Source organism: Plecotus auritus (assembly GCF_963455305.1).
Source record: "Plecotus auritus genome assembly, chromosome: 1".
NCBI classification, from domain to species: Eukaryota; Metazoa; Chordata; class Mammalia; order Chiroptera; family Vespertilionidae; genus Plecotus; species Plecotus auritus.
The window spans coordinates 158,976,828-159,001,491 of NC_137770.1; the positions used below are offsets into that span (position 1 = coordinate 158,976,828).

General features: G+C 42.4%; 1 protein-coding gene across 2 annotated transcripts in view; it reads left to right on the forward strand.

The window, feature by feature from the left end:
* PRKCQ (protein kinase C theta) overlaps positions 1 to 20,076 on the forward strand; it is a 144,377-nt gene extending 124,301 nt beyond the window's left edge. The window contains exons 15-18 of one of the 2 annotated variants that reach the window (XM_080644085.1): positions 261 to 399; positions 6,807 to 6,995; positions 16,850 to 16,978; positions 17,748 to 20,076. In XM_080644085.1, the coding sequence (XP_080500211.1) occupies positions 261 to 399; positions 6,807 to 6,995; positions 16,850 to 16,978; positions 17,748 to 17,903 (613 nt within the window). In that variant the 3' untranslated portion in view covers positions 17,904 to 20,076. The remainder of the gene's footprint in view (positions 1 to 260; positions 400 to 6,806; positions 6,996 to 16,849; positions 16,979 to 17,747) is intronic. The other variant, XM_080644086.1, reaches the window with a different exon arrangement.
* Positions 20,077 to 24,664: the final 4,588 nt, after the last annotated feature.

Consider the following 24,664-nt stretch of genomic DNA (forward strand, 5'->3'; position numbering starts at 1 on the left):
GGGACGGCCCATACCAGCTGTTGACAACAGCAGCTCTGTGTCATCCGGTCCAGACCCTCTCCCTCGGGGATGGTCAGTACTGAGCTGCGGTGCTTACAGGGCAGGCTGACAATCCGCTCAGGGAAGTCTCCCCATTTCAGAGGGGGCAGCCAGGCGAGGGCTGCCCTAGTTAGAGTGATGAGACCACCCTCATAGGACAATTCTATTCTAACAACATTGTAATGATTAAAGTGAGGTTTTGCTATGCTTTTGTTTTTCAGGGACCTGAAGCTAGATAATATCCTGCTAGACAAAGATGGGCATATCAAGATAGCAGACTTTGGAATGTGCAAGGAGAATATGTTAGGAGATGCCAAGACAAACACTTTCTGCGGGACCCCCGACTACATTGCCCCAGAGGTAGGGATGTGCAGTGCCCCTTCCCAACCCAGCGCGCCCAGGCCGAGCACCACTGCTTCTTCCTCCCTGAAAATCAGAAGATTTTAAGTATTCTGGTTCAGGATTGGAATTTGATTTTTGTTTTTAGTATTGCATGATTACGGCTACACATAGGGGTTGCTGTTATTATTTTACTAGAGGCCTGGTGCATGAAAATTCATGCACTGGAGTGGGGGATCCCTCAGCCCAGCCTGCCCCTCTCACAGTCCAGGAGCCCTCAGGGGCGGGAGGCGATCCAGCGATCAGGGGAAGGCAACGCCCCCACCACATCTCTGCTGCTGCCACTGCCGGCAGCGCAAGCCTCGGCTGGCCCTGGTTACCTGAGCAACAGGTGGCCCTGGATAGCTGGGCAGCCGCCATCCGAGGCTTGTCTGCACCTCAGGCCAGCTCTGGGAGATTGGGGGCTGAGGGAACTGGGGGACTCTGGAGGCAGGCACACGGAGCTGCCGGACCCGCCTGGGGGTGGGCCCGGCCATGCCGCGCACCTGCTGCCCTGGTAGGGCTGAGGGGACTGGGCACCACCATCTTGTGGCTATGAGCACTGCCATCTTTGAGGGTGTGGTAGTCAATTAGCATATTCCCTCCTTATTGGCTGTGGGTGCTTCCATCTTTGTGAGGGTGTGACAGTCAATTAGCATATTCCCTCTTTATTATATAGGATGAGGGATGGTACTCATGCTAATTAGGTCATCTCTCCAGGTCTTGAATGATGCAGCATATCCTTTCAGTCATGGATCCTCCCCACCGCAGTATTAAAATATCTTCACTCTGCTCAGACCCACCAGAGAAAAAACAATGGGGAAGAACCAGATGGACCCTGAGCAGGGTTATAAGTAAGAGTAGTCCAGTGGGTCATTTTAGGAGCAGAGAAACCTACACTGTGGTTTCTAAGCTGCCGCGAGCCTGGAGGGATTGCCGGGGTGCATTGATGTATTCCCCCTTCTGGGATAGGAGGACACAACACTGGTGTCACATGTTATTGCACAGTTTTTGGTTTGTTGTCTTGTTATTTTTTTATTTTTAAAAATAGGGAGGATATCACAATCATTACTAAGCCCCCAAAGAATGGCATTTGCTCAGAAGGGATCCATCCATCTAACTCTCCCCTCCTCTCTCCTTGTTATGGAGTCGCCCTAGCTGCCATCCCAGGGCGATCAGACACCCCCTTACCCTGTAGCCCTTCCCATAGCATCACACTTATCATCATTGCTTTTTTATCTTTGAATCTCCCTGTACTATTGGATGCTGATTGCTCTAAGTCAGGGGCTGATTTTTTACCCTTTTTAATAACTTATTATTTTGAAATAATTATAGATTCACAAGAAGTTGCAAAAATAGTACAGAAACATCACCCATATATACCCTTCATCCAGTTTGCCCCAGTGGTTACATGGTATATAACTATGATACAATCAAAACCAGGACATTAAGATTGGTACAAAGTGTGCATAGTTCTGTACCATTTTGTCACATATGTAAATTAGTGTGATCTTAATCATTTTTCTATCCAAAGACTGAGTGCAGGGATTGGCACATAAGGTAATAATAAATAATGGTTTGGAAGAATTAGTGAATAACCGTATTTATAAATATGTGGTGATGGTTGTTTGATAGACAGTGATGGGCCTCTGATTTCCTGGGTAAAACAAATTTAACAGCAAATCCCTGTCATTGCCAAAGGAACTGTGGCATCCTGACTCTACGAAATACTAGTATGTGGCTTTTCCCTGTGAGGATGTGGTATTTAGTTTTGATTTAACCTTGTTTAAATGCAAGATTGGCCTCTGGTCAACAAGAAATTACAGTTTTTAACTTTCCTGTCTACAAATACCTTATGCTACATCCTCTCCCTGAATCCTTCTTTCCTCTACATCTCCCAGAATTTGGCTTCAGTGACTTCTCTCTCTGTAACTTCAGTCTCTTTCTCTCATCTTCACACATCCTTGTCTTCACCTGATTCCATTCTTGGTCCTCTTCTCTTCTTGCTGTACATTCTCCATGAGCAACTGTATTTACCATGATGGTTTTAAAACACCAGTGTCAGTATGGCCAGCCCAAACTACTCCTTCTTGTTCTGGACCTATACGTCGATGTTCTTGTTTGAAATCTTCAACTGTCACAGATCATTCAAACAAAACAGTCCCCCAACTCCTTTCTCTGATGAACTTGCTCCACTCCCACCCAGCCTTCTCCTTTATCCCTTTGTTGTTGGTGGTGGTGTTGTTGTTGTTAATCCTCACCTAAGGGTATTTTTCCATGATTTTTAGAGTGGAAGGGCCGGGGGAGAGCGGGGGAGAGAAACTTCGATGTAAGAGAGACACATCGTTTGGTTGCCTCCTGCACACACTCTGATTGGGGCCGGGGATTGAACCTGCAACCCAGGTACATTCCATTGACCAGGAATCGAACCCGAGGCCCTGGCATTCTAACCACTGAGAAACACCAGCCAGACCTTTATCTCTTTCTTGGCAAATTGCACTACACATCTATCCATCCAGTCACCTAGCCAGAACACTAAGACTTATCCACTTTTTCTCCTTCTTTCTTACCCCTCCCAAATCCAGACACTAAGATCTTCTAAACTTAGACCTCATGGGCCTTTGAGCCTATTCTTCCCTCCCAGATCCCTAGATTCTTTCTCAGTTTGAAAAATGAATCCCTTTGCTTCAATTCCCCATACTTCTCCTATTCTTTCCCATCCTTACTGTTGGCACCCTCTCCTGGCCCTCGGCGTCTCTTGTCTGGACCCCAGTGATACCCTTTTGCCTGGCTTTCCTCTCCATCACCATCCAACTGCCAGTGCTTCTTCTTTATATATTTTCAAACTATTTTTTTAATCCTCACCCGAGGATATTTTTTAATGATTTTTATAGAGCGTAAAAGGGAGGAAGGGAGGGAGGGAGAGAGAGGGGGTGGAGAGAGCGGGAGAGAAACATTGATGTGAGAGAAACACATCGGTTGGTTGCCTCCTGCATGCACCCCAACCCGGATCAAGTATGCAACTGAGGTATGTGTCCTTGACAGGAATCAAACCCAGGACCCTCAGTCCACAGGCCAACACTCTATCCACTGAGCTAAACTGGCCAGGACTATATTTTCAAACTTTTTGACCTGCTTCCTCATCTGTTAAAAACGCATCCTCATTATACATATACTTATTATATATGAATCTCATATATTTTTGCCAATATAATCTGCATGTTATAAAACATGCATAAAATGGAACATAATTAGGTTGAACTGATGATGAAATAGTTTTAAATAACTAAATTTTATTAGAGTTATTAACAGTACAAACCTATTTATGCTTCATTAAAATATTGGGATTAAATAACAAAAAGATCAGACTTCAGATCATAGTTTTCAACATATGTAACCTCCCTCAATCCAATTACTTCTCTTGCTGGGGATAACAGGACCTACCTCAGAGGTTCTTATAAATAAAATAAAATACATTCTATATGGAAAACCCTAACACAGATCAGCAAGCATTTGCAGACATTCTGTTTTAACAGTATGTAATTGAGTATGAATCTACATTTTTCTTCTTCCTAACTTAAGACTGAAATTCTTTATTATCATCACCTAGCCTTAAATGACTTAATTTCCACCACAGCTGTCTCCTACCCTCCAAATTTCTTTTCATTTTTCCTGCCAAATGACGTTGTTTACAAAGATGTGATGTTCAAGCAGTTTCTGGTTGCTTGGGGCTCCCCCTTGTGACACATCCTAGGAATTGCGCGTGAACCGGTCCCCACTGAAGGCAAACTACTGAACTGATTGTGCGCGTCTTTATTTACCTTATCATTCTCCCTAAGTCTACTTTTAAATTTCTCCTTAAGGCAAAGTTTATTGTTAAAGTTAACTTTAAAATTTAGGCCCAGCCAGCGTGGCTCAGTGGTTGAGCATAACTTATAAACCAGCAGGTCAAGGTTCGATTCCTGGTCAGGGCACATACCAGGGTTGTGGGCTAGATCCCCAGTGTGGGGTGTACAAGAGGCAGCCGTTCAATGATTCTCTCTCATCAGTTATGTTTCTATCTCTCTCACCCTCTCTCTTCCTTTCTGAAATCAATAAAAATGCATTTTTTTAAATGTGTAAATAAAGTGAAATTTAGCATTTAAGTATTGAGTTAAGGCTAGTGGATAGCGTTTTCATACTGGAAGTCAATAGCAGATTGCAAATTTCTGTTTGCAACTTGATCTTTATTTTCACAAGTGGGTACCAGTTCATCAAGACAGATATTTACCATGTAGCATATAGTCATTTCCATATGACAAAACACTTTGTCTTTCCTACTTTTCACTGGAGCCTCACAACAACCCAATGATAAACTAACGGTAGAGGACTAAGGCAGAAGTAGAACCTGCAGTGTTTAGTATGGCCTTCACAACTATTTTCTTGTTGTTGTTTGTTTAGCAAGTCTTATATTAGAGACACTTTCACAGTATTCCTGAGCCTCACTCCCAGCTGTCTCATTTCCTAAGCCTGGGGTCAGGTAGGGGTCAGAGATGGGTGCTGTGCACATTATTTTCTGCATCAAAAGTTCACCAGCATCAAGACATAAAGCTGACCTAGAAAATACTGAAATGTCTAGAACTATAGTGTCATTTTTCTTTCCTGAGCTCATCAGTGCTACAATTCTACCATTCATTCCAAAGGCCCATTTTCAAAGGGGGAAATTCCATTTCAAATGAGGAATGCTATAGTAAAATGACCTCTGTGTGTTTGTGTGTGTGCTCACACAGGTGAGCTAAACCTTGCATTGCAGTGTGAAATGAAGGTCCCAGTCTTGCTTTTTAAATTTAGTACTTCAATACTAGTATCCCTTCTCCATTTTGCTTTGGGTAATAAAGCAGCTTCCCCCAAACCATCCTGGCAGCTTGAGTCATGAGAGATATGATGTTCTCTTCTCCATTTAAAATTAGAGAGAGAAAAATCAATGTGACATTGATCGGCTGCCTCCTGCACACCCCCTACCAGAGATTGAGCCCTCAACCCAGACATGTGCCCTGATGGGGAATCAAACCAGCACACCACACACACACACACACACACACACACACACACACACACACACACCATGCATGGGACAATGCCCAACCAACTGAGCCACACTGGCCAATGCTATGTATTTTAATTGTGGTAAAATACACGTACCATAAAGTATACCAGCTTAACCATTTTTAAGCTGTGTTAAGTACATTCACATTGTTTTGCAACTAATCTCCAGAACTTTTTCATCTTGCACAACTGAAACGCTATACCCATTAAACAACAACTCCCCATTTCCCCCAGCCCCTAGAAACCGTTCCATTTTCTCTCTCTATGAAGTTGACTACTCTAAGTACCACATATAAGTGGAATGATACAATATTTGTCCTTTGTTACTGGCTTATTTCACTTAGCACAATGTCCTCAAGGTTCACCCATGTTGTATCATGTGTCAGGATTTCTTTCCTTTGTAAGGTTGAATAATATTCTACTGTATGTATAGACTACATTGTATTTATCCATTCACCCACTGATGGGCCCTGTGTACTATTTTAGAGAAGGTTACAGCATGGTTTGTTGGGATGAAAAGCACTGAGCAGAGTGACATGTGCACTCTCTATGTTCCAACATTAAAAAGGAAGCTGCTGAAAGGCCTGAGTACAAAGAAAACTGAGCAAGAAAGTGGATTGGTAAACGGGTAGAAATCTTTTTTAAAATTAGGTGGGATTCCAGACTTTAAATCCACTACCCTTAAGAATAGACCACACCAGTTCTACTCAAAGCACCAATATCAAGGTGTACATGGTGCTTACATCCAATATCTATATTTGAATAAGTTGGTATCCTAGTCTGTCTCTTGGCATAGTCACAAAATTTTACTCTCTTAGTTGTAAACCATGACTAGTTAGAATTTAAGGAATGGACTTGTTCAGATGACCTCTCTGGATGCTTGGTCACCTATAGAAACTTTATGCAAAGACGCAGGACAGTCGAACACATGGGTTTGGTTTAGATAATCATCTCTTAGGCACTGGAGAGCTGGGATAGATACCAGCTTTCTTAGGTCTGAGTCTACTGCCCTCACATCACAGATGGAAATAAAGGCTAACGGCACACATAGTTTAGTTATTTCACTTAAGGCCAGAGGAAAAGTAGAAATTGAAACTCAAAAAACGTTTGCTCAGTTTTAGATTGCCTTACTCATTTGTATCCAATCATTAGCTTCCCAAAATATACCGTTTTCAGTGTGATCTTTGTTTAAACCACATACTACTGTCATCACCATCTATTATTTACTGAGTGGCCTTGAAAAAGCCATACAAGGTGTTCACTCGTCAACCTTACTTTTATTAATTACATTTTTGGCTACACAGATCTTGCTGGGTCAGAAATACAACCATTCTGTTGACTGGTGGTCCTTTGGTGTCCTCCTCTATGAAATGCTAATTGGTCAGTCACCTTTCCATGGGCAAGATGAAGAAGAGCTCTTCCACTCCATCCGCATGGACAACCCCTTTTACCCCCGATGGCTGGAGAAGGAGGCTAAGGACCTTTTAGTGAAGGTAAGAAATGAAGTCAAGGTTAGTATTGGGTTTTCTAATCAGTATTCCCATTCACTTCGAAGCTCAGATTTATACCTGATAGAGTAAACAATAATAGTCTTGAACTGAACTTAAATGGGATGCTCACCATCTCTGTCTTAACTGAGGCACCAATGTGATGAACATTAGACAGCAATAAACCCTTATGGGCATAATTTACAAAAAGAAATGACCAGGGACCAGTTCCATGACTCTTGGTTGCCCTCACTTGGAAATGTGATTAGTCCATTGAACAAGTACAATTTGTGGCTTAAAATTCAACTTTTTCCCCCCATAGTCCCTATTAAATCTGTTCAATACAGTCCATCTTCCTCCACTCCTGGTGGACAACTTGGACAGGATGCATGACTTTTCTGCTCATTCTTAGGTAAAAGACATAAAACACCACCTCAACTGAGAAATTAAAACTGTTCAGTCTAAGACACAAGTCCTCACATCACTATTAACCCGAAAGCAAAGACTTCTGCTCTCTCTCCTCTGCCCAAGTTCCTAACTGGTAGCACTCAGATTTGGAGAATGGAGAGTGGTCATACTTGTGTTTCTTTGTTCTCTTCCTCTCCAGCTCTGGAGTTTCTATTTCAGACCATACCAGGTTAAAAGCAGGGAGAAGGCGGAGGGATAATGAGGAGAAAGAACTGTTCTTATATGGCTGGGTGGCTTGATGCTCTTCCAGTTTGGTAGGATGTTAAAGCCAAGACTTCAGTGATGCTTTCTAGTGTGTTTTTGGAAATCCCTACCACTGGGGACATTTATCGCTGAAGCTCTTGAGATGAAGGCTATTCAATGCATTCCACTGCCCAGTTCCTTTACCAAACCCTATTTCAGCAGCACTCCATCTCCCTGGGACTCTCATTGCTGGTGCCTGCTGAGCAGCTCTCAGGCAGACCAGCTGCCTGCCACACCCCCTACCTGTGTCCACTGGAAATACTAGTATTCATGCATTTTTCACCCTAAAACTTTTAAGAGTGCAGGCTGTCACCATCTTAGCAGCAATCTTCAGAATTCACCATCAACACAGGAGTTAGACCCCCATCCTTGATAGCCCAGGATCAATTAAGAATCAGTGGACAGCCCTAACCGGTTTGGCTCAGTGGATAGAGCGTCGGCCTGCGGACTCAAGGGTCCCGGGTTCGATTCCGGTCAAGGGCATGTACCTTGGTTGCGGGCACATCCCCAGTAGGAGGTGTGCAGGAGGCAGCTGATCGATGTTTCTCTCTCATCGATGTTTCTAACTCTCTATCCCTCTCCTTTCCTCTCTGTAAAAAATCAATAAAATATATTTAAAAAAAAAAAAGAATCAGTGGACAGCCCGGCCGGCGTGGCTCAGTGGTTGAGCGTCGACCTATGAACCAGGAGGAAACAGTTCAATTCCCGGTCAGGGCACATGCCCAAGTTGTAGGCTGGGTCCCCAGTGTGGGGCATGCAGGAGGCAGCCGATCAATAATTCTCTCTCATCATTAGTGTTTCTATCTCTCCCTCTCCCTTCCTCTAAGAAATAAATAATAATATATTTTAAAAAAAAGACAACTACTTAAAAAAAAAAAGAATCAATGTACAGTGCTGCAGACATAAACTTAGAGAATCACTGGCCATAAACCAAGAACTGCCAGGGCAAACCAATGCACAGACAGAAGCAGCACCTGAAAGCCATCATTAAAGATTTGTACTTTACACAGAGTCCCAGTTTACCTTTTTTGAGGACACAAGATACTATTTACTGTGTATGACTAACAAGTTGTAAAAACTAAAACTAAATCATGGCAATACAACATGCTAATTGCATGTAATACTAATAACTACTTACACTTACTGAGCTATTCAGAACTATGTAGATCAGAAGGACCTTCCAGTGTGAGGCTAACAAATCTAAAAGAAGTGGACCAAGAATACAGGTGCTTTGAACAAAACAGTGTTTTGATTTCTGGCATCTCAGATCTTAGCTAACTTTTTAAAAATTATTTAAGCCCTAGCTGGTTTTGCTCAGTGGATAGAGTGTCAGCTTGCGGACTGAAGGGTCCTGCATTCAATTCCAGTCCAGGCATATGCCCGGGTTTCTGGCTCAATCTCCAGTAGGGGGTGTGCAGGAGGCAGCCAATCAATGCTTCTCTCTCATCATTGATGTTTCTATCTCTCTCTCCCTCTCTCTTCCTCTCTGAAATCAACAAAAATATATATTTTTTTAAAAATTATTTAAGGAAATAATTTTAGCCTTGTTCTTCCTATATTGAAAAGGGAAGTAAGACAAGATCTTTCAACATTAGAAGTTATCAATGAATTTTAAATGTAAACTTAGAAAAAGATTACCAGACCCATCTTTTTTCACTAGTCTACCTTTTTCCTCATGAAGAATACTGGGAATTAAATTTAAAGGGCAATACTTCTACCTCTCTCACACAACTGACAGCTTGTTTAAGGTATTTGATATGTTGAGGCCACTCCTGGGCTCTCCTTGAGGAATCAAGATGTGGAATCTGAAGTGCTGAGAAAGTCCCATAACATACTCCCCACCCCCAACCCCTGTCCAAGGCTGATGGTGTTTAATATCTGAGCCAGTGCAACTCAGCTTTCACTATTTCTGACTGATCCAAACAGTAGTAAACTTAGAAAGCTCCTCAAACGACCAACTAAATTCACTTTTAATGACTGAACAAAACACATATAAAATGAAAACTGATTTCAAAATTAACCATTTTTTTAAAAATAAGAGCAAGATTATAATGCAAACAATTTTCTTTACATAAAGACAAGTTCAAATGTTATTACAGTTGCTACATTTATTTTACATTGGGCTTTTTGAAGGACTTAACGTGGCTCGATACCAGTGGGGGGCATACAGGAGGCAGCCAATCAATGATTCTCTCTCATCACTGATGTTTCTATCTCTCCCTCTCCCTTCTTCTCTGAAATCAATAAAAAATATTTTTAAAAAAAGAATGAACTATTATTGAAATACAAAATAACTTGGATGGATTTCAAGGGCATTAAGCTGACTGAAAAAAAGCCAGTCTCAAAAGCTTACATACTATATTAGTCCATGTATGTAGCATCCTTGAAAGGGCAATATTATAGAAATTGAAATCAGATTAGTGTTGGGCATAGTGGAGGCACGGATATCCCAAGGGAGATCTTTGTGTTGACGAGACAATTCTGTATCTTGTTTGCTGTGGTGGTTACCCAGATCTACACTTGTGATAAAATTACATAGAACTAGACATACTATACCATATTGCATCAATGTCTGTTTCCTAGTCTTGATATTGTGCTATAATCATGTAAGATGCAAGCATTAGGGGAAACTAGGTGAAGTATACACAGAACATCTTTTTTTAACTATACTTTAACACCCTGTGATCTATATGTATAGACTTAATGTGACCCCACAATTCATAAGTTTCAGCTCTAATCCCCCAATATGATGGTTATAAGAGGTAGGTAATTAGGTATAGCTTATGTAATGGGGGTGGGACCTCCATGATGGCATTAATGCCTTTATAAAAGGAGGAAAGGAGATCTTCCCCCCTCAAATGCATGCACCAAAGAAAGATCATGTTATCACACAGCAAGAAGGTGGCCTTCTATGTCAGGAAGAGAGCCCTTACCAGAAACTTACTATGCTGGCACTTTGATCTTGAACTTCCAGACTCCAGAATTATCCTATATAATAAGAGGCTAATATGCAAATCGACCAAATGGTGGAACGACCGGTCACTATGATGCTCACTGACCACCAGGGGGCAGACGCTCAATGCAGGTGCTGCCCCTGGTGGTCAGTGCACTCCCACAGGGGGAGCACCGCACAGCTAGCGAGTGCAGCGGCAGTGGTGGGAGCCTCTCCCAACTCCACAGCAGCACTAAGGATGCCCGACTGCCTGCTTAGGCCTAAGCCATCAGTCAGACATCCCCTGAGGGCTCCTGGACTGGGAGAGAGCACAGGCTGGGCTGAGGGACCTCCCCGAGTGCACAAATATCTTGTGCCAGGCCTCTAGTGAGAAATAAATGTCTGTTGTTTAAGCCACACAGTTTATGGCATTTTGTTATAGTAGTCCAACCATACTAAGACACTATCATTATTTCAAAATAAAAAGTTTTAAAGCAAAACAAAATCTAAGGCCAAATGCCAGCAAATACCAAAAAAAAAAAAAAATCTGCAGAGTTTCAGTAGCAAGAAAAAGATTTGTGGCTAGAGTAGAAAGTAAATGTGGTTTAATAGAGCAGAAACCAAGACAATGATAAAGAAGAAAATAAAAGGGACTGTTGTTGCAAGAGTATTTAAAGCCATGTGTTAGAGTTTGGGCTTATTCTTTCCCACAGGAGTTAATGAAAATCCCATGCCCTTGCTCCATGGGGAAGGTAGCTCTTGCCCATCTTTTAGCAATTGGGCTGATAAAAATTAGTTTCCATCATGCAATTTTCTGACAGTAAGACTGGCTTCTAGTTTTTCTATAACTTTTATCCAGCAGCCACCACATCCTTGAGCTCCTTCTTTTGCAAAAACCAAAGGTAATATTTCTGAGAAACTTCCCCTAGGGAATTATGCCTAATGTTGTGAAACCCAGGAGCAGCAGGTCTTCTGGAAAAACTGAACAAAGCAGCATCTAGTGGCATCTGTCACAGCAGCAGTGTCAATGCCAGACTCTATCCCTTTTAGCCCTCATAGCACATGGGTGCATGCAGCACAGGGAGCAACTGCACACGGGGGGAAGCTGCACTCCATAAAGAACTACAGCTGGGACGCTGCAGTATAGTTGACCATTGCCAAAGACATGCCTCTTTCTTCCCCATTTATTCATCCAGGATGTCTGGTCCATTTGTTTGAAAAATGATGGAAAACTAATTGTCTCAAACAGAAATGCCTCTCCCTTTTGTAAAAGATATATCTGAGGCATGGACAAAGAGGAAGAGAAGATTTCAGTGACAGGTGCTAAGCACAGGATGGGCCATTCTTGGCAGCCCAGCACTGCTTTTTCGCCTAAATAGCTGAATTTAAACAAACTCTCCCTACATCCTGGCCATTTATGTAAACAGTGTGCTATTTTCTACCAATGTGACAGCTTTTATGAACAAAAGCAAGTATTACTACATGAACATTTATTCCCTCAATGTAAATTCCTTGCCACAGACCCAATGACTACCCGTGAGGTCACCAGTCATCTTCAGAACCTGGGAGGAGGAGGAGGTGACTTTCTGCAGGGCAGAAAAGATAGTAATTTGTTCTTGTGTGCAAAACTAGAAAGAATTTTGTGTCTTTTTTTTACAGTTATTAAAAAATATTTTATTGATTTCAGAGAGCCAGGAAGAGGGAGGGAGAGAGAGAAACATCAATGATGAGAGAGAAGCATTGATTAGCTGCCTCCTGCACGTTCCCTACCAGGGATCAAACCATGACCTCCTGTTTCATAGGTCAACACTTACCCACTGAACCACACTAGCTGGGCAGAATTTTGAGTCTTGAAACTGGAGATCATTTATATTCTCATTATACATTTTATCTTTTAAAATATTTTTTTTAATTTCACAGGTACATATAACAGGCTCATGATCCTCTTGGTACAAATGCCACATGTTACTACAAAAATCTAATGGAAAACCTAGTATGGTACACACTTGGCCTCCAGCAGTTACTTCTAACTTAATTTGCTGCAGCATTAATTATAACAACATGAGTTAGTGTTCGGCCTTTTCTTGAGGCACTTGCATCCTCTCTCTAATCTTGTTTCATCAAAATGTCCTTAAGAAGTGGCGGTCAATAATTTATTATGATCATTTCAAGGGAAGATATATAAAGCCAAGTCACTTATTCCCTCTGCTTTTAAAAAAATCAATCTGCTTTTCCATCTGGTGACTCACACTGGTGTTTGAATCTACAGAAAAATATGTTTTACTGTGAACTTTGTGCCTTTTCTATAAGCTGTCCTACATGTTGAAAACAAGAGTCTAACAGATGAGGACTGAAGACACGTAATTTGCAAATAAATAAAGTGAAAAGACAGCTTACTCATTTATTCAACAAGCATTTACTGATCATATACTTTGTGCATGGCACTGTGTTTGATTCTGTAAGAAATAGAAACATAAATGGTGTCTGCCCTCCAGAGCTTACACTCTAGAAGGAAAGATAGTCGTGTGTGTGTGTGTGTGTGTGTGTGTGTGTGTGTGCATAGCTAATTCTCTAATGGCAGGAAGACATTCTGTGGAGCACACAGGAAGACTATCTAATACCAGAAGTAGGAATGGGCTGTTGATAATTTAGGCTCTATCACTGGCTGAACCTGTGATCTTGAGCAAGTTACTTGCTATTGTGAGCCTCAGTTTTCTCACATAACAATATCTGCTGACATAACAATATCTGCTTTTATAATCTGTTTTTAAGATCAGGATAATATAGCTAAGGCATCTAGCACAATGCCTGACTCTAATTAACCATATGACAATGGATATGACTTGAAAAGGAGGGAGAACTCACTATAAGTAGAGGTGATCAATGAAAGCTTCACAAAGAATGGGGGCGGGGTATAAGCTGAACCCTGAAAGGTGGGTCAGGATTTAAAAATGAGGAAAGGGAAATTGGAAAAGAATGTGGGGAGAGGTGTCTTCTTGCAAGATGGAAATGTCATTAGCAAAAGACAGAAGTAGGAAAGGCAGGTGGCATCCTATCTAATAAAAGAGTAATATGCAAATTGACCGTACCTCCGCTACACCCATAAGCCACACCCACAAGCCACGCCCACCAGCCAATCAGGAGTGAATATGCAAACAAACCCAACTAAGATGGCTGCGGCCACAGAGAGAGCAGGAGGGAGGCTTGGTTTCCCCAGCAATGGAGGAAGCCAGGCTTTCCACTTGCGCTTGCCAGCCCAGGCCTCCACTCAATGCTACAAAGTTTCAATGATAGAAGATACATAAATCCAAACAGAAATGGTGGCAGCCACGGAGCTGGAGAGAGCAGGAGGCTAAGGTTGCCCCCAGTGATGGAGGAAGCCAAGCTTCTGCAGCCCTGGCCTGCCTTGGCCTCCGCTTAAGGCTACAAAGTTTTAATTATAGAAGATAAATAAATCCCAACAGAAATGGCTGCCGCCACAGAGTGAGCAGAAAGCTTGGCTCCGCTCCAGGCTCAAAGTTTCAATTGTAGAAGATAAATAAATCCCAGATACCAGGGCTTCTGCTTGGGTCACCAGGGGGCATGGCTGGCCTGCAAACCACCACAGACTCCTCACCCAGGCCACCTCATGCCCCAAGGGAACCCCCACCCTGATCTGGGACACCCTTCAGGGCAAACCAGCTGGCCCCCATCCATGCACCAGGCCTCTATCCTATCTAATCCTATCTACTAAAAGAATAATATGCAAATTGACCATCACTCCAACACACAAGATGGCTGCCCCATGTGGTCAAAGATGACTGCCCCCATGTGGACACAAGATGGCCACCACAAGATGGCCAGCAGGGGAGGGCAGTTGAGAGGGACCAGGCCTGCAAGGGAGGACAGTTGTGGGTGATGAGGCCAGCAGGGGAGGGCAGTTGGGAGGGACCAGGCCCTCAAGGGAGGGCAGTTGGGGGCGATCAAGCCTGCAGAGGAGGGCAGTTAGGGGTGACCAGGCCGGCAGGGGAGGGCAGTTGGGGGGGACCCAGGCCTGCAGGGAAGAGCAGTTGGGGGGGACCAGACCTGCAGGGGAGGGCAGTTAGGGGTGACCAGGCCTGCAGAGGAGGGCAGTTAAAGGCAAACGGGCTGGCAGGGGAGCAGTTAGGCATCAATCAAGCTGGCAGGAGAGTGGTTAGGGGGTGATCAGGCTGGCAGGCAGAAGCAATTAGGGGCAATCAGGAAGGTAGGCAGGCGAGCAGTTGGGAGCCAGCAGTCCTGGATTGTGAGAGGGATGTCTGACTGCCCGTTTAGGCCCAATCCTACTGGGATCAGGCCTAAATGGGCAGTCGGACATCCTTCGAGGGGTCCCAGATTGGAGAAGGTGTAGGCTGGGCTGAGGAACACCCCCCACCCCCCGTGCACAAATTTCGTGCACCGGGCCTCTAGTATTCCATAAGTAGGCATGTCTGAACAGCAGAGAGAATTATAATGGGAATTGAAGGATATGTGTTGGCATTTGGCTACAGAGAGCCTGGAATGCCCGCCCAGGGGCCTCAGAGGACATTAGGAATCACAGGAGTATAGATCATCTAGCCTCACCCTCCATTTTACAAGTAAGGAAACTGAGACTCAGAAAACTTGCCCAAGGCCTTGTGGGTAGTAAGCTTCTCAGATGACAGTTTCATGTTATTTCCACTGTGTAGTGGTTTTCTAGTGAGATGCTTTGGAACTCAAGTTTCCATTGAGAGGCCTCAGCGGCCATCATATGGCAAGAGGAAAGGAAGCTAGAACCGTGCCCAGGACTGACCACCTGCATGCACAGGGGTGATTGCATGGCATTTCACTTAGATTGCTAAAAAGACTCTCCTCATGAGAGAGAGGGGAGGGGAATCTCCTCTTTGTTATAGCATGTTATTTATTTTATTTTTTATTTATTTTATTTTATTTGGTAGAGTAGAGCCTGTGAAGCTTTTCAAGTAGTAATGTAACACAAGTAAAGCCGTGCTTTAACATATGGACTGGCTATTCTTGTAATTGATAAAAACAAGAGATCCCTGCAATTCAGTGTGAGTGGAGGTCAAGTTCTGCCAGAACCTCATGGAAAATACTGCATTTCACCATGGTTCTGTTTAAAACCTACATGCTCTTTATGACACCCTCCAACTAGCAGTTACTTTATAAATAAACATCTAATTGATGTAAGAGAGAGCAATGACTAATCCGGACACTAAGAAGACATGTGACTTTTCTAATTTCAAGTCTGGACTCTCCGGTTCCTTAATGCCCTTGACATGTTTTGCTTAAGTTTTAAGAGTTTCCAGGTTTCTTTCCTGTCCTGGCCAATGTTCATTTTGACCTCAGAGGGGAAAGTAACAAGAGAGGGGACAGAAGAAGAAAATGTCTATGTAACAGGTCAGAGATGACGAAAGATGATTTGAATGATTACTTGCCCAGCAAACTTGCAGGATTCAAGAGTGAGTCTCAATAATCAGTTGCCTTCTCCAAAACCACCTGTCAGGGACTAGTTTACATTATAGCTGCATAGCAAGGCTGTAATCCCCAGAGGACAACCTTACAAGGAATCAAATAAATTTATCACTTACTCTATGTTGTTGGGTTTTACAGACCAGGAATCAGTGTGTGTGTGTGTTATATGTGTGTGTGTGCTATTATTTTATTTAACCCTCAGAATAGCCCTGGGAGGAGGACACTTCACTCACTTTACAAGTGAGGAAATTAACTCACCTGTAACTTGCCAGAAATCCTGTAAATAACACAGGATAAAGCTGTTTCAAACCAGGTCTATACAACTCAAAAAATAGCATATCTAGGGGGTAAGAAAGCAAAATCTCAGACTCTAGAATATTCAGACGGCTTATTCGAGTGAGAGTGTTACCACCAGTTTACTCATGTCAACAGGTGATAACGGTAAGTTTAAAAAATCCTATATAATAAAGAGCTAATATGCTAATTAGACCGGATGGCGAACAACCTTCCAGAACAACCTTCCAGAACGACCAGTGGCCGAGGCAGCCAGGCCTGCGAAGGCCTACTCTTGCACTAATTTCGTGCATCCATCCTCTAGTAAGGTTAGAAAAGCAAGTGGCAAAAGGCCAGGCCTTTATCTTTATAGAGTCAAATTCATGTGACTCATACACTAAGAAATGCTACCTCCATCTGAGGCTACTTGGCTCATCCTTCAAGAAGTAACTGCTCCCTTTCTGCTCCTTTTCAGCTTTTTGTGAGGGAACCTGAAAAGAGGCTGGGAGTGAGGGGAGACATCCGCCAGCACCCTTTGTTTCGGGAGATCAATTGGGAAGAGCTTGAAAGAAAGGAGATTGACCCACCGTTCAGGCCTAAAGTGGTAAGGAGACACCCGGGGATGGGACCAGCCCTTCTCCTCTACTCCGAATCTGCCTGCCTGTCCCCTTGAGGGTGGGAGGGGCCCAACTCTCAGTTATGCTCCTATATGTAAGGGTGACTTTTGATAATCTTAGAAAGCTGAATTGTACACCATACTGAATAGAATTCATGAATAAGTGTTTATTATACATTATTTTTTTCATGGGCACAAAATGGACCAGGTGGCATGAGGAGAATCTGTCCCACTCTGGGTTGTCTTGGAAGACAGTCCAAGATGTTTAATAATAAAATTAACATAGGTGGGAGAACCAATAGCAGTGAAGGATGTTGATAAAAGAACAGGAATAGATAATCTGCAAAACTCCTTCCTTCTCCCACCTTTCACCAAGCCCCACCTCCTGCCCCTACCCACTGTTCCCTGTAGACTAAAAGGACAAAGGTCAAATTTGGGCTCACCCTTTTTTTCAAAGGTGGCCAATTCCACTTCATGTAAACTATTAGCTAGAAACATTAGATCCTATTTGAATGTTTACTATGCAAATCCTTTATATGAATTTAATTATACTATTGTTAAATTGATGCGTCAAGATATTAGAGATGTTCAACAAAAGCCATATATGATCATCTGTATTATTTCAGTTTAGTTTACCTGTAAACACCAATGCTGTCATACACAGATTATAGCCTCCATAACAAAAGTAAAGATAATTAATTTAGCGGCTGATTTTCTTTCCTTCCTCTCCCCCTCTCTCCCTTAAACTCTGATCAAGAAATCACCATATGACTGTAGCAATTTCGACAAGGAATTCTTAAATGAGAAACCCCGGCTGTCATTCGCCGACAGAGCACTGATCAACAGTATGGACCAGAACATGTTCAGAAACTTTTCTTTCATTAACCCGGGGATGGAGATGCTGATATCCTGAATCCCTTCTTCAGTCACACGAAAGAACTGGCCTTCTCTCTGTGAACTGGTTCGAGTGACACTTCTTGGGTTCCTTTTCAACTTGGGAAAGAAAAGAAACACTCAACAATAAAAGCTGAGGCCTTTCAGCTCCTCACTGACTTTGCATCTGTAACAGAAACCAACTCAACTTCACTAATGACACCACCTTTGGTTTCTCTCATCTTTCACAGCTATTCTTGAAGTTAGATCATGACTAACCATAGTTATTTACTTGAAAAATGGTTCTTCACACTGTGAAAGATGTGGAAACTTAATTCTGCTCTAAATGATGGCTCTTCACTTGCGCACCAACTGCTGATCAATGAAATACTTGATGACTCAAGGAGCAAAGTGAGAACAAATGTCTCAAGACTGAAATAGCACGTTGCCTGGTATAGTAATGGATTTCACTCAGCTGCAGACAAGTAATCACTAACCCATTTTACTCTATGTACATCTGTGGAAGTGTGAGTAGTAGTGGGGGGGAGAGCCCTGAATAAGTTTTTATGGGGACCCTTCACAATAAACATAGCTTGTAACTTGAGATTTACAAATCCATCATTCTGATTAGCCATGAAATACACAGGAAAGAGGAAAATGGAAAGTGGGAAGAGCTCATATCACTGATATGGAAGGTTTTAATAGAATGCCTACTCTGGTGACCTTGTCAACATAGATATTAAATTTAGAGTCCAACAAAAATAGAATCATGGTACTCCTGCCAATAAAACCTTTCCATCCATCCATTCTTAGTTGATTTCAATACAGTGGCAGTCACTCATTGCCATCCTCACATTTATTATAACAAGTAAAGAAATGAAGTATATAATTCTTCCAAGAGAAAAAAAAAAAAAGCAGTCCCTTATACCATCACTGATGAATTGATGATTCATAAGTCTCTCTTTAGGCATCACTCAAGAGACCCATGCATGCTAATTGTAGCAGTCAATCTTGTTAAATTACAATACTAGCTATACATTTTTAAGTATCTGTGCTGTTTGTATATTTTGATAAAATGTTGTTACTTAATGACAAAGAGGTGGATATGTAAACATGGAATAAAAGAAAGAAAGAAAGATGCCTCTTAATAGTTTTTCTAGTGCCCCCTCAAGAACTCGGTTCTGTCATGGCTATCATCAAGATATAGCTAGAATTGAGTTGATATTTTAAATTTGGGGAATCAATAAAAATCCCAAAGTGGGGAAGAAACTCAGATAACCCTAAGTCATTGGTATTTTGTTCCTCTTTCCCTTCACCACAAGATTCCTTGAAGGGGTGGTAAACACGTTTGCCTCTTCTCTCCAACCTCTCCTGCCACTGCTTTCTGGAAGGATTACCTTCTTGCCAGCCCTTGGGGAGTGTGCTAGGTCCTCATCGACCTTTCTACAGTGTTTTATACCAGGAAAGAGCCTCTCTTTTATCTCAGCCCCTCGGACACTCTGACACAGCACCTTCCTCTTCCATCCCTGTCACCTTTGATTACCTCGTTGGCAAGCCCCTTTTCCTCCTTCTGCCCCAAATCACTTCCAATGCCCCCTCCCCTCCTTGCCTTCACTTCCCTTGGTTCTCTCCTTCCACCTCCTGTCTTAAGGCTCACTCAATCCAATTAATCTCAAAAGCCACATCTCCAGCTCTAACCTCTCTGCCAGGCTTCAAATAGGCTCCATTAACTATTCTATGTTCTTGCAACCTTTATCTCTAATGCATTTCCTATTTCTGTTAATGGCACCATCACAGGCCCAGTCATCCAGGCTCAGAACCTCAGTCATTATTGACTAGTTGACTGTCCCCTCTCTCACTTTTTAATGAAATTATTATGATTCTGCTTCTGCAATCTCTCCGAAGTACATTACTCATCTCTACTTTCTTTCCTACTAATCATGCCTGGATCAATCTCCCCATCTTAAGTCTCTCTCTCTCCATTTTAATTCACATATACAACCTATATTACAAACTTTTAGGTAAAAATAACTTTTCCTCTACTCTCTTATATTAAGTTCCTGGAGCTTGCAAATTAAACTGACAAAAGACATATCAGCAAGAGAGGCATGATGTTATTTACTCATCCAGTGCACATACAGGTGGTAGTACTCAGTGATGAGTCACTCAACGGACTGGTTAGAATTAGGGGCTAAAATACCTAACTTAGCATGAAAAAGGGAAAAGAAAAAAATGCTCCTATGGGAAAAACAAATATGTTTCTTTAGGAAAGACAAGTGGCATTTCAGAAGGACGAACAGGAGATACAGTTTTTGATAATGTTTGAATGGTCTTTCCATCTTCCTCAGGGCCATAAAACTCCCTCAGAGATGGGGTTTACAGGAAGTAGGTTTACTCTTGGTCTCACTCCTGTACAGACCCACCCCAAAAAAGGAACCCAAAGAAGGAATTTATGGTGGTCCCCGTTTCTCTGAAGTTTTGGCTTGTAGTCTGATAAGAAAAACCCCAAGAAGTCCTTTTTCTGTATCTGTTGAATCTTAAATGTCTTTAGCTTAAAGTACTAGTAATCATTATTTATGGAATATAGAAATGTTATCTTTACAAATCAAAGGTTTTATTCCATCACACTCATGTTCAAAACCCTGTGTAATCTTCACTGGCCATAACCCATTCAAGACCATCCGTTCATCCCCAGACAACCTCTCCACTTTTACCTCTTATTTCTACCTTTCACTCACCTGTGTTCCAGGCAATCTGAATTTCTTAGCACTACCTGTCTACACCCATTGTTTCCCACCTCTGGGCCTCCCCGAGATGCTAGTTTTTCTGCCTCTAATGCCCATCCCCACATGTTCAATGTCTTCCTATCTCTTGAGATCCAGTTCAGTTGATGGGTCTGTCTTGAGGTATCCCTGTCTCCACGTTGTTCCCCCACCTGAGTTGGTGTATCTCCCTCTCAATTCTCTAAAGTCCCATCTTATTGCATTTCTCTGTGCTTTTCTCGTGGCACTCACCATTTTCTATCCAGTTGTAAAAGAGTATGCTTTGCCTCTCTTTCTAGGCTGTAAACCCCTGAGGCAGGATCTCTGTACAATTCATCTTCATACTTCCCACAATTCCTCTGTATATTAGTGCTTAAGAGAATTTGGGGAAAGTAAGTCAATAAATGAGTGCACTGTATAGTGTTTAAATGGTAGTCCCTCACAAGATATGTGTCCTGTGAATGGGACCTTATTTGGAAAAAGGGTCTGTGCAGGTGTCATAAAGTTAGAGTTGATCCTAAAGATATCCTGAATAAAAACAATTCTAAATTCTATATAAAGGGCATACTCTTGTGCTTCCTTCTAAAACATTGTAATAAGAGACCAGAAAACCATTCAGTCAGCCTGTTATTCATTAGACAATTTTTTGCTCTCCAATCAGAAAATCACTCAATAAATATTTAATGTGCACCTACTGGTCTGTACCGGAAGTACCTGGCTTTTCTTCAGGATCTCCCAAAGAACTCTGCAAATTTTCCTCTCTCCTCCCTAGTCCATGTAAGAGGAGTGCTACTCCAAACACCAGCCAAAGTTTGACAACTGCAGTTGACAGAAACATGATGATTTTATCCACATATTTCTCTCCCGCACACCAAAAACTTTTTTCTTAAGTTATGTCAGTGCTCCTTGAGCAGGTCCCTGGAGCTTCTTTAGGGTTAATCTTGCTGTTTCCATCTACTGTCTCCAAGGCAAGGTGGTGGATTTGTCTGAGTCAGAATCAGCTGGTTTTGTCCTAGTGACAACCTCCCACTGCACACATGGGACTTGGCCTTCAGGGGACAGTAAGCAAACCAATAGACTGGGGGAAGTCCATATAGTAACAGAAGAGAAAAGATAGAAAAGTCCATTAGAGCCAGCTTTCCAGTGCTGCAAATATTTGGATAAAGAGTTTGAATTTCATTCCATAGTCACAGTGGAGCCACTGAAATTATGCCAATAAAGCACAACAACGAGAACCCCAAACAAGAGGAATCCAAAGAGGACCACACCAAGACACATCGTAATTAAAATGCTAAGGGCAAAAGACAAAGACAGAATCTTAAAAGCAGCAAGAGAAAAGCAGTTAGTTACCTACAAGGGAGTGCTCATACAGCTGTTTTCTCAACAGAAACTATGCAGGCCAGAAGGGAGTGGCAATAAATATTCAAAGTGATGAATAGCAAGAACCTACAACCAAGATTACTCTACCCAGCAAAGCTATCATTTAGAATTGAAGGTCAGATAAAGAGCTTCACAGACAAGAAAAAGCTAAAGGAGTTCATCACCACCAAGCCAGTACTATATGAAATGCTGAAGGGTATTCTTTAAGAAGAGGAAGAGAAGAAAAAGGTAATGAAAAAAATATGAACAACAAAGTGGCAACAAATACATATCTATCAACAATTGAATCTAAAAATCAAACGAATAAAAATTTTGATGAACAAAATAAACTGGTGAATGGAATAGAATCAGGGGCATGGAAATGGGAAGACTGATGATTCTCAGAGGGAAGGGGGTGTGGGGAGGGTGTAGGAAGAGATTAGACAAAGATCTTATACGCATGTATGCATTACCTATGGACACAGACAATAGAGTGGCAAGGGTCTGGGGTGGGGTGGGAACCAGATGGAGGAGGGCTATGGAGGGAAAAAAGAGGGACCTCTGTTAATAATCTCAACAATAAAGATTAATTTTTTAAAAAAAATCATAACAAAATTCTCAAAGCTTAAGCACCAGAGATGTAAATGAAAATAAAATTTAATAAAAATAAAAGTTTTCTGCCCACCTGTAACCAAATTTTCTGGAGGGAAGATCCACTCAGATTTTTTTACATATAGGATCATTCATCAGAGGAGGAGGACATTAGCAATGAGATATCACCTCATACCTGTTAGAATGGCTATTATCAAAAAGTCAAGAAATAAGTGTCGGCAAGGATGTTGAGAAAAAGGAACCCTTGCACTTTGGTGGGCAAGTAAACTAATACAGCTGTTATAGAAAACAGTATGGAGGTTCCTCAAAAAATTAAAAACGGAACTACCATATAATCCAACAATCCCACTTCTGGGTACTTATCAAAAAAAATCCAAAACACTCATTTGAAATGCATCCTAATGCTCACTGCAGCATTACTCACATTGGCTTAGATATTGAAACAACCTAAATGCCCATAAATGGATGAATGGATGAAGAAAATATTATACATCTCTCTATATATATAACCCTAATATGCAAATAGACCGAACGGTGGAACAACCGAACAACCAGTCGCTATGACATGCGCTGACCACCAGGAGACACGCACGGAACATGGCGGGCATCGGCTGTGGCAGGATGGTGGAGGAGGTGAGCGGGGGCACCAGACCAAGGTGGCGCACCAGTCATTGTCATCAAGGCGAGCCTCTGGTGGTTACTGAAAATTCTTTGTTCCCGCACATGCCAGAGTCACACCAGGTGCTCGCACTTCTGCCGGTGCTGGCCCCGCTTGTACCTGCAGCCGGTGCTGAAGCCACTGCTCGCACCCACTGCTGGCACCCAGCACCAGTCCCAATCACTAGGCACTGTCAGCGGGTGCGAGCAGTGGCTGCCAGCCCTGATCACCCCTGAGGGCTTCACCACCTCACCCTGCTCCTGAGAGATGATCAGGGCAGCAGCTGCTGCTCACACCTGCTGACAGCACCAGCCTTGCTCTCACCCGCTGCTGGCACCAGGCCCAATTGCTCAGCGCCATCAGCAGGTGCAAGCAGGGCCTGTGCCGTCAGCATGTGGGAACAGCAGCAGTGGGAATGGGGCTGCCAGCAGACAGGGGACAGGGAACCATGGTGGGAGGGGCTGGGCAGGGGCACGGAGGATGGGCCGAGACCTGCCCCTGTGCCCACCACAGCCTCGCAGCCCACAGTTCCTTTCAAGGTGCACGAATTCGTGCACTGGGCCCCAAGTATGTGTGTGTGTGTGTGTGTGTGTGTGTGTGTGTGTGTGTGTGTAAACATATACATATACATATACATATACATATACTTATACATATATATATATTTGCAACAACATGGATGAACCTGGAAGACATTATGCTAAAGATGAATATTGTATGATCTCACTTATATGTGAAATCTAAAATAATCACACTCCTAAAAGAAGACAGTAGAATGGTGGTTGCCAGGGGCTCAGAGGAGGAGGAAATGAGTAGATACTGGTCAAGAGTACAAAGTTGCAGTTATTCAAAATGAATAAGTTCTGGGGACATAATGTACAGTATGGTGCCTACAATTAACAATACTGTATTGTACACTTGGAATTTGCTGAGAGTAGATCTTAAATATTCTCACCACAAAGAAAAAGTAAGTATGTGAGGGAATAGATTCATTAATTAGTTTAATTGTGGTAAAAATCGCACAATGTATGCACAAATCAAAACATCACGTTGTACCTGGTCGGGTGGCTCAGTTGGTTAGAGTGTCGTCTCATGCACTAAAAGGTTGCAGGTTGGTCAGGACAAATACCTAGGTTGTGGGTTCAATCCCTCAATCCCTGGTCAGAGCCTGTATAGTAGACAACCCATCAATGTTTCTCTCTCTCTCTTTCTCTCTAAAATCAATAAAAATATATCCTTAGGTGAGAATTTTTTAAAAATCAAGTTGTACACCATACATATATGTCATTTTTGTCAGTTAAGCTGGAAAAATGTTGTCAATAAAGCTGGGAAATTTTTCTTTTTAAAATATTAAGATAATGAGGTAAATAATCCATACATATTAAACTCGCCATATACTTGTTCATAAGG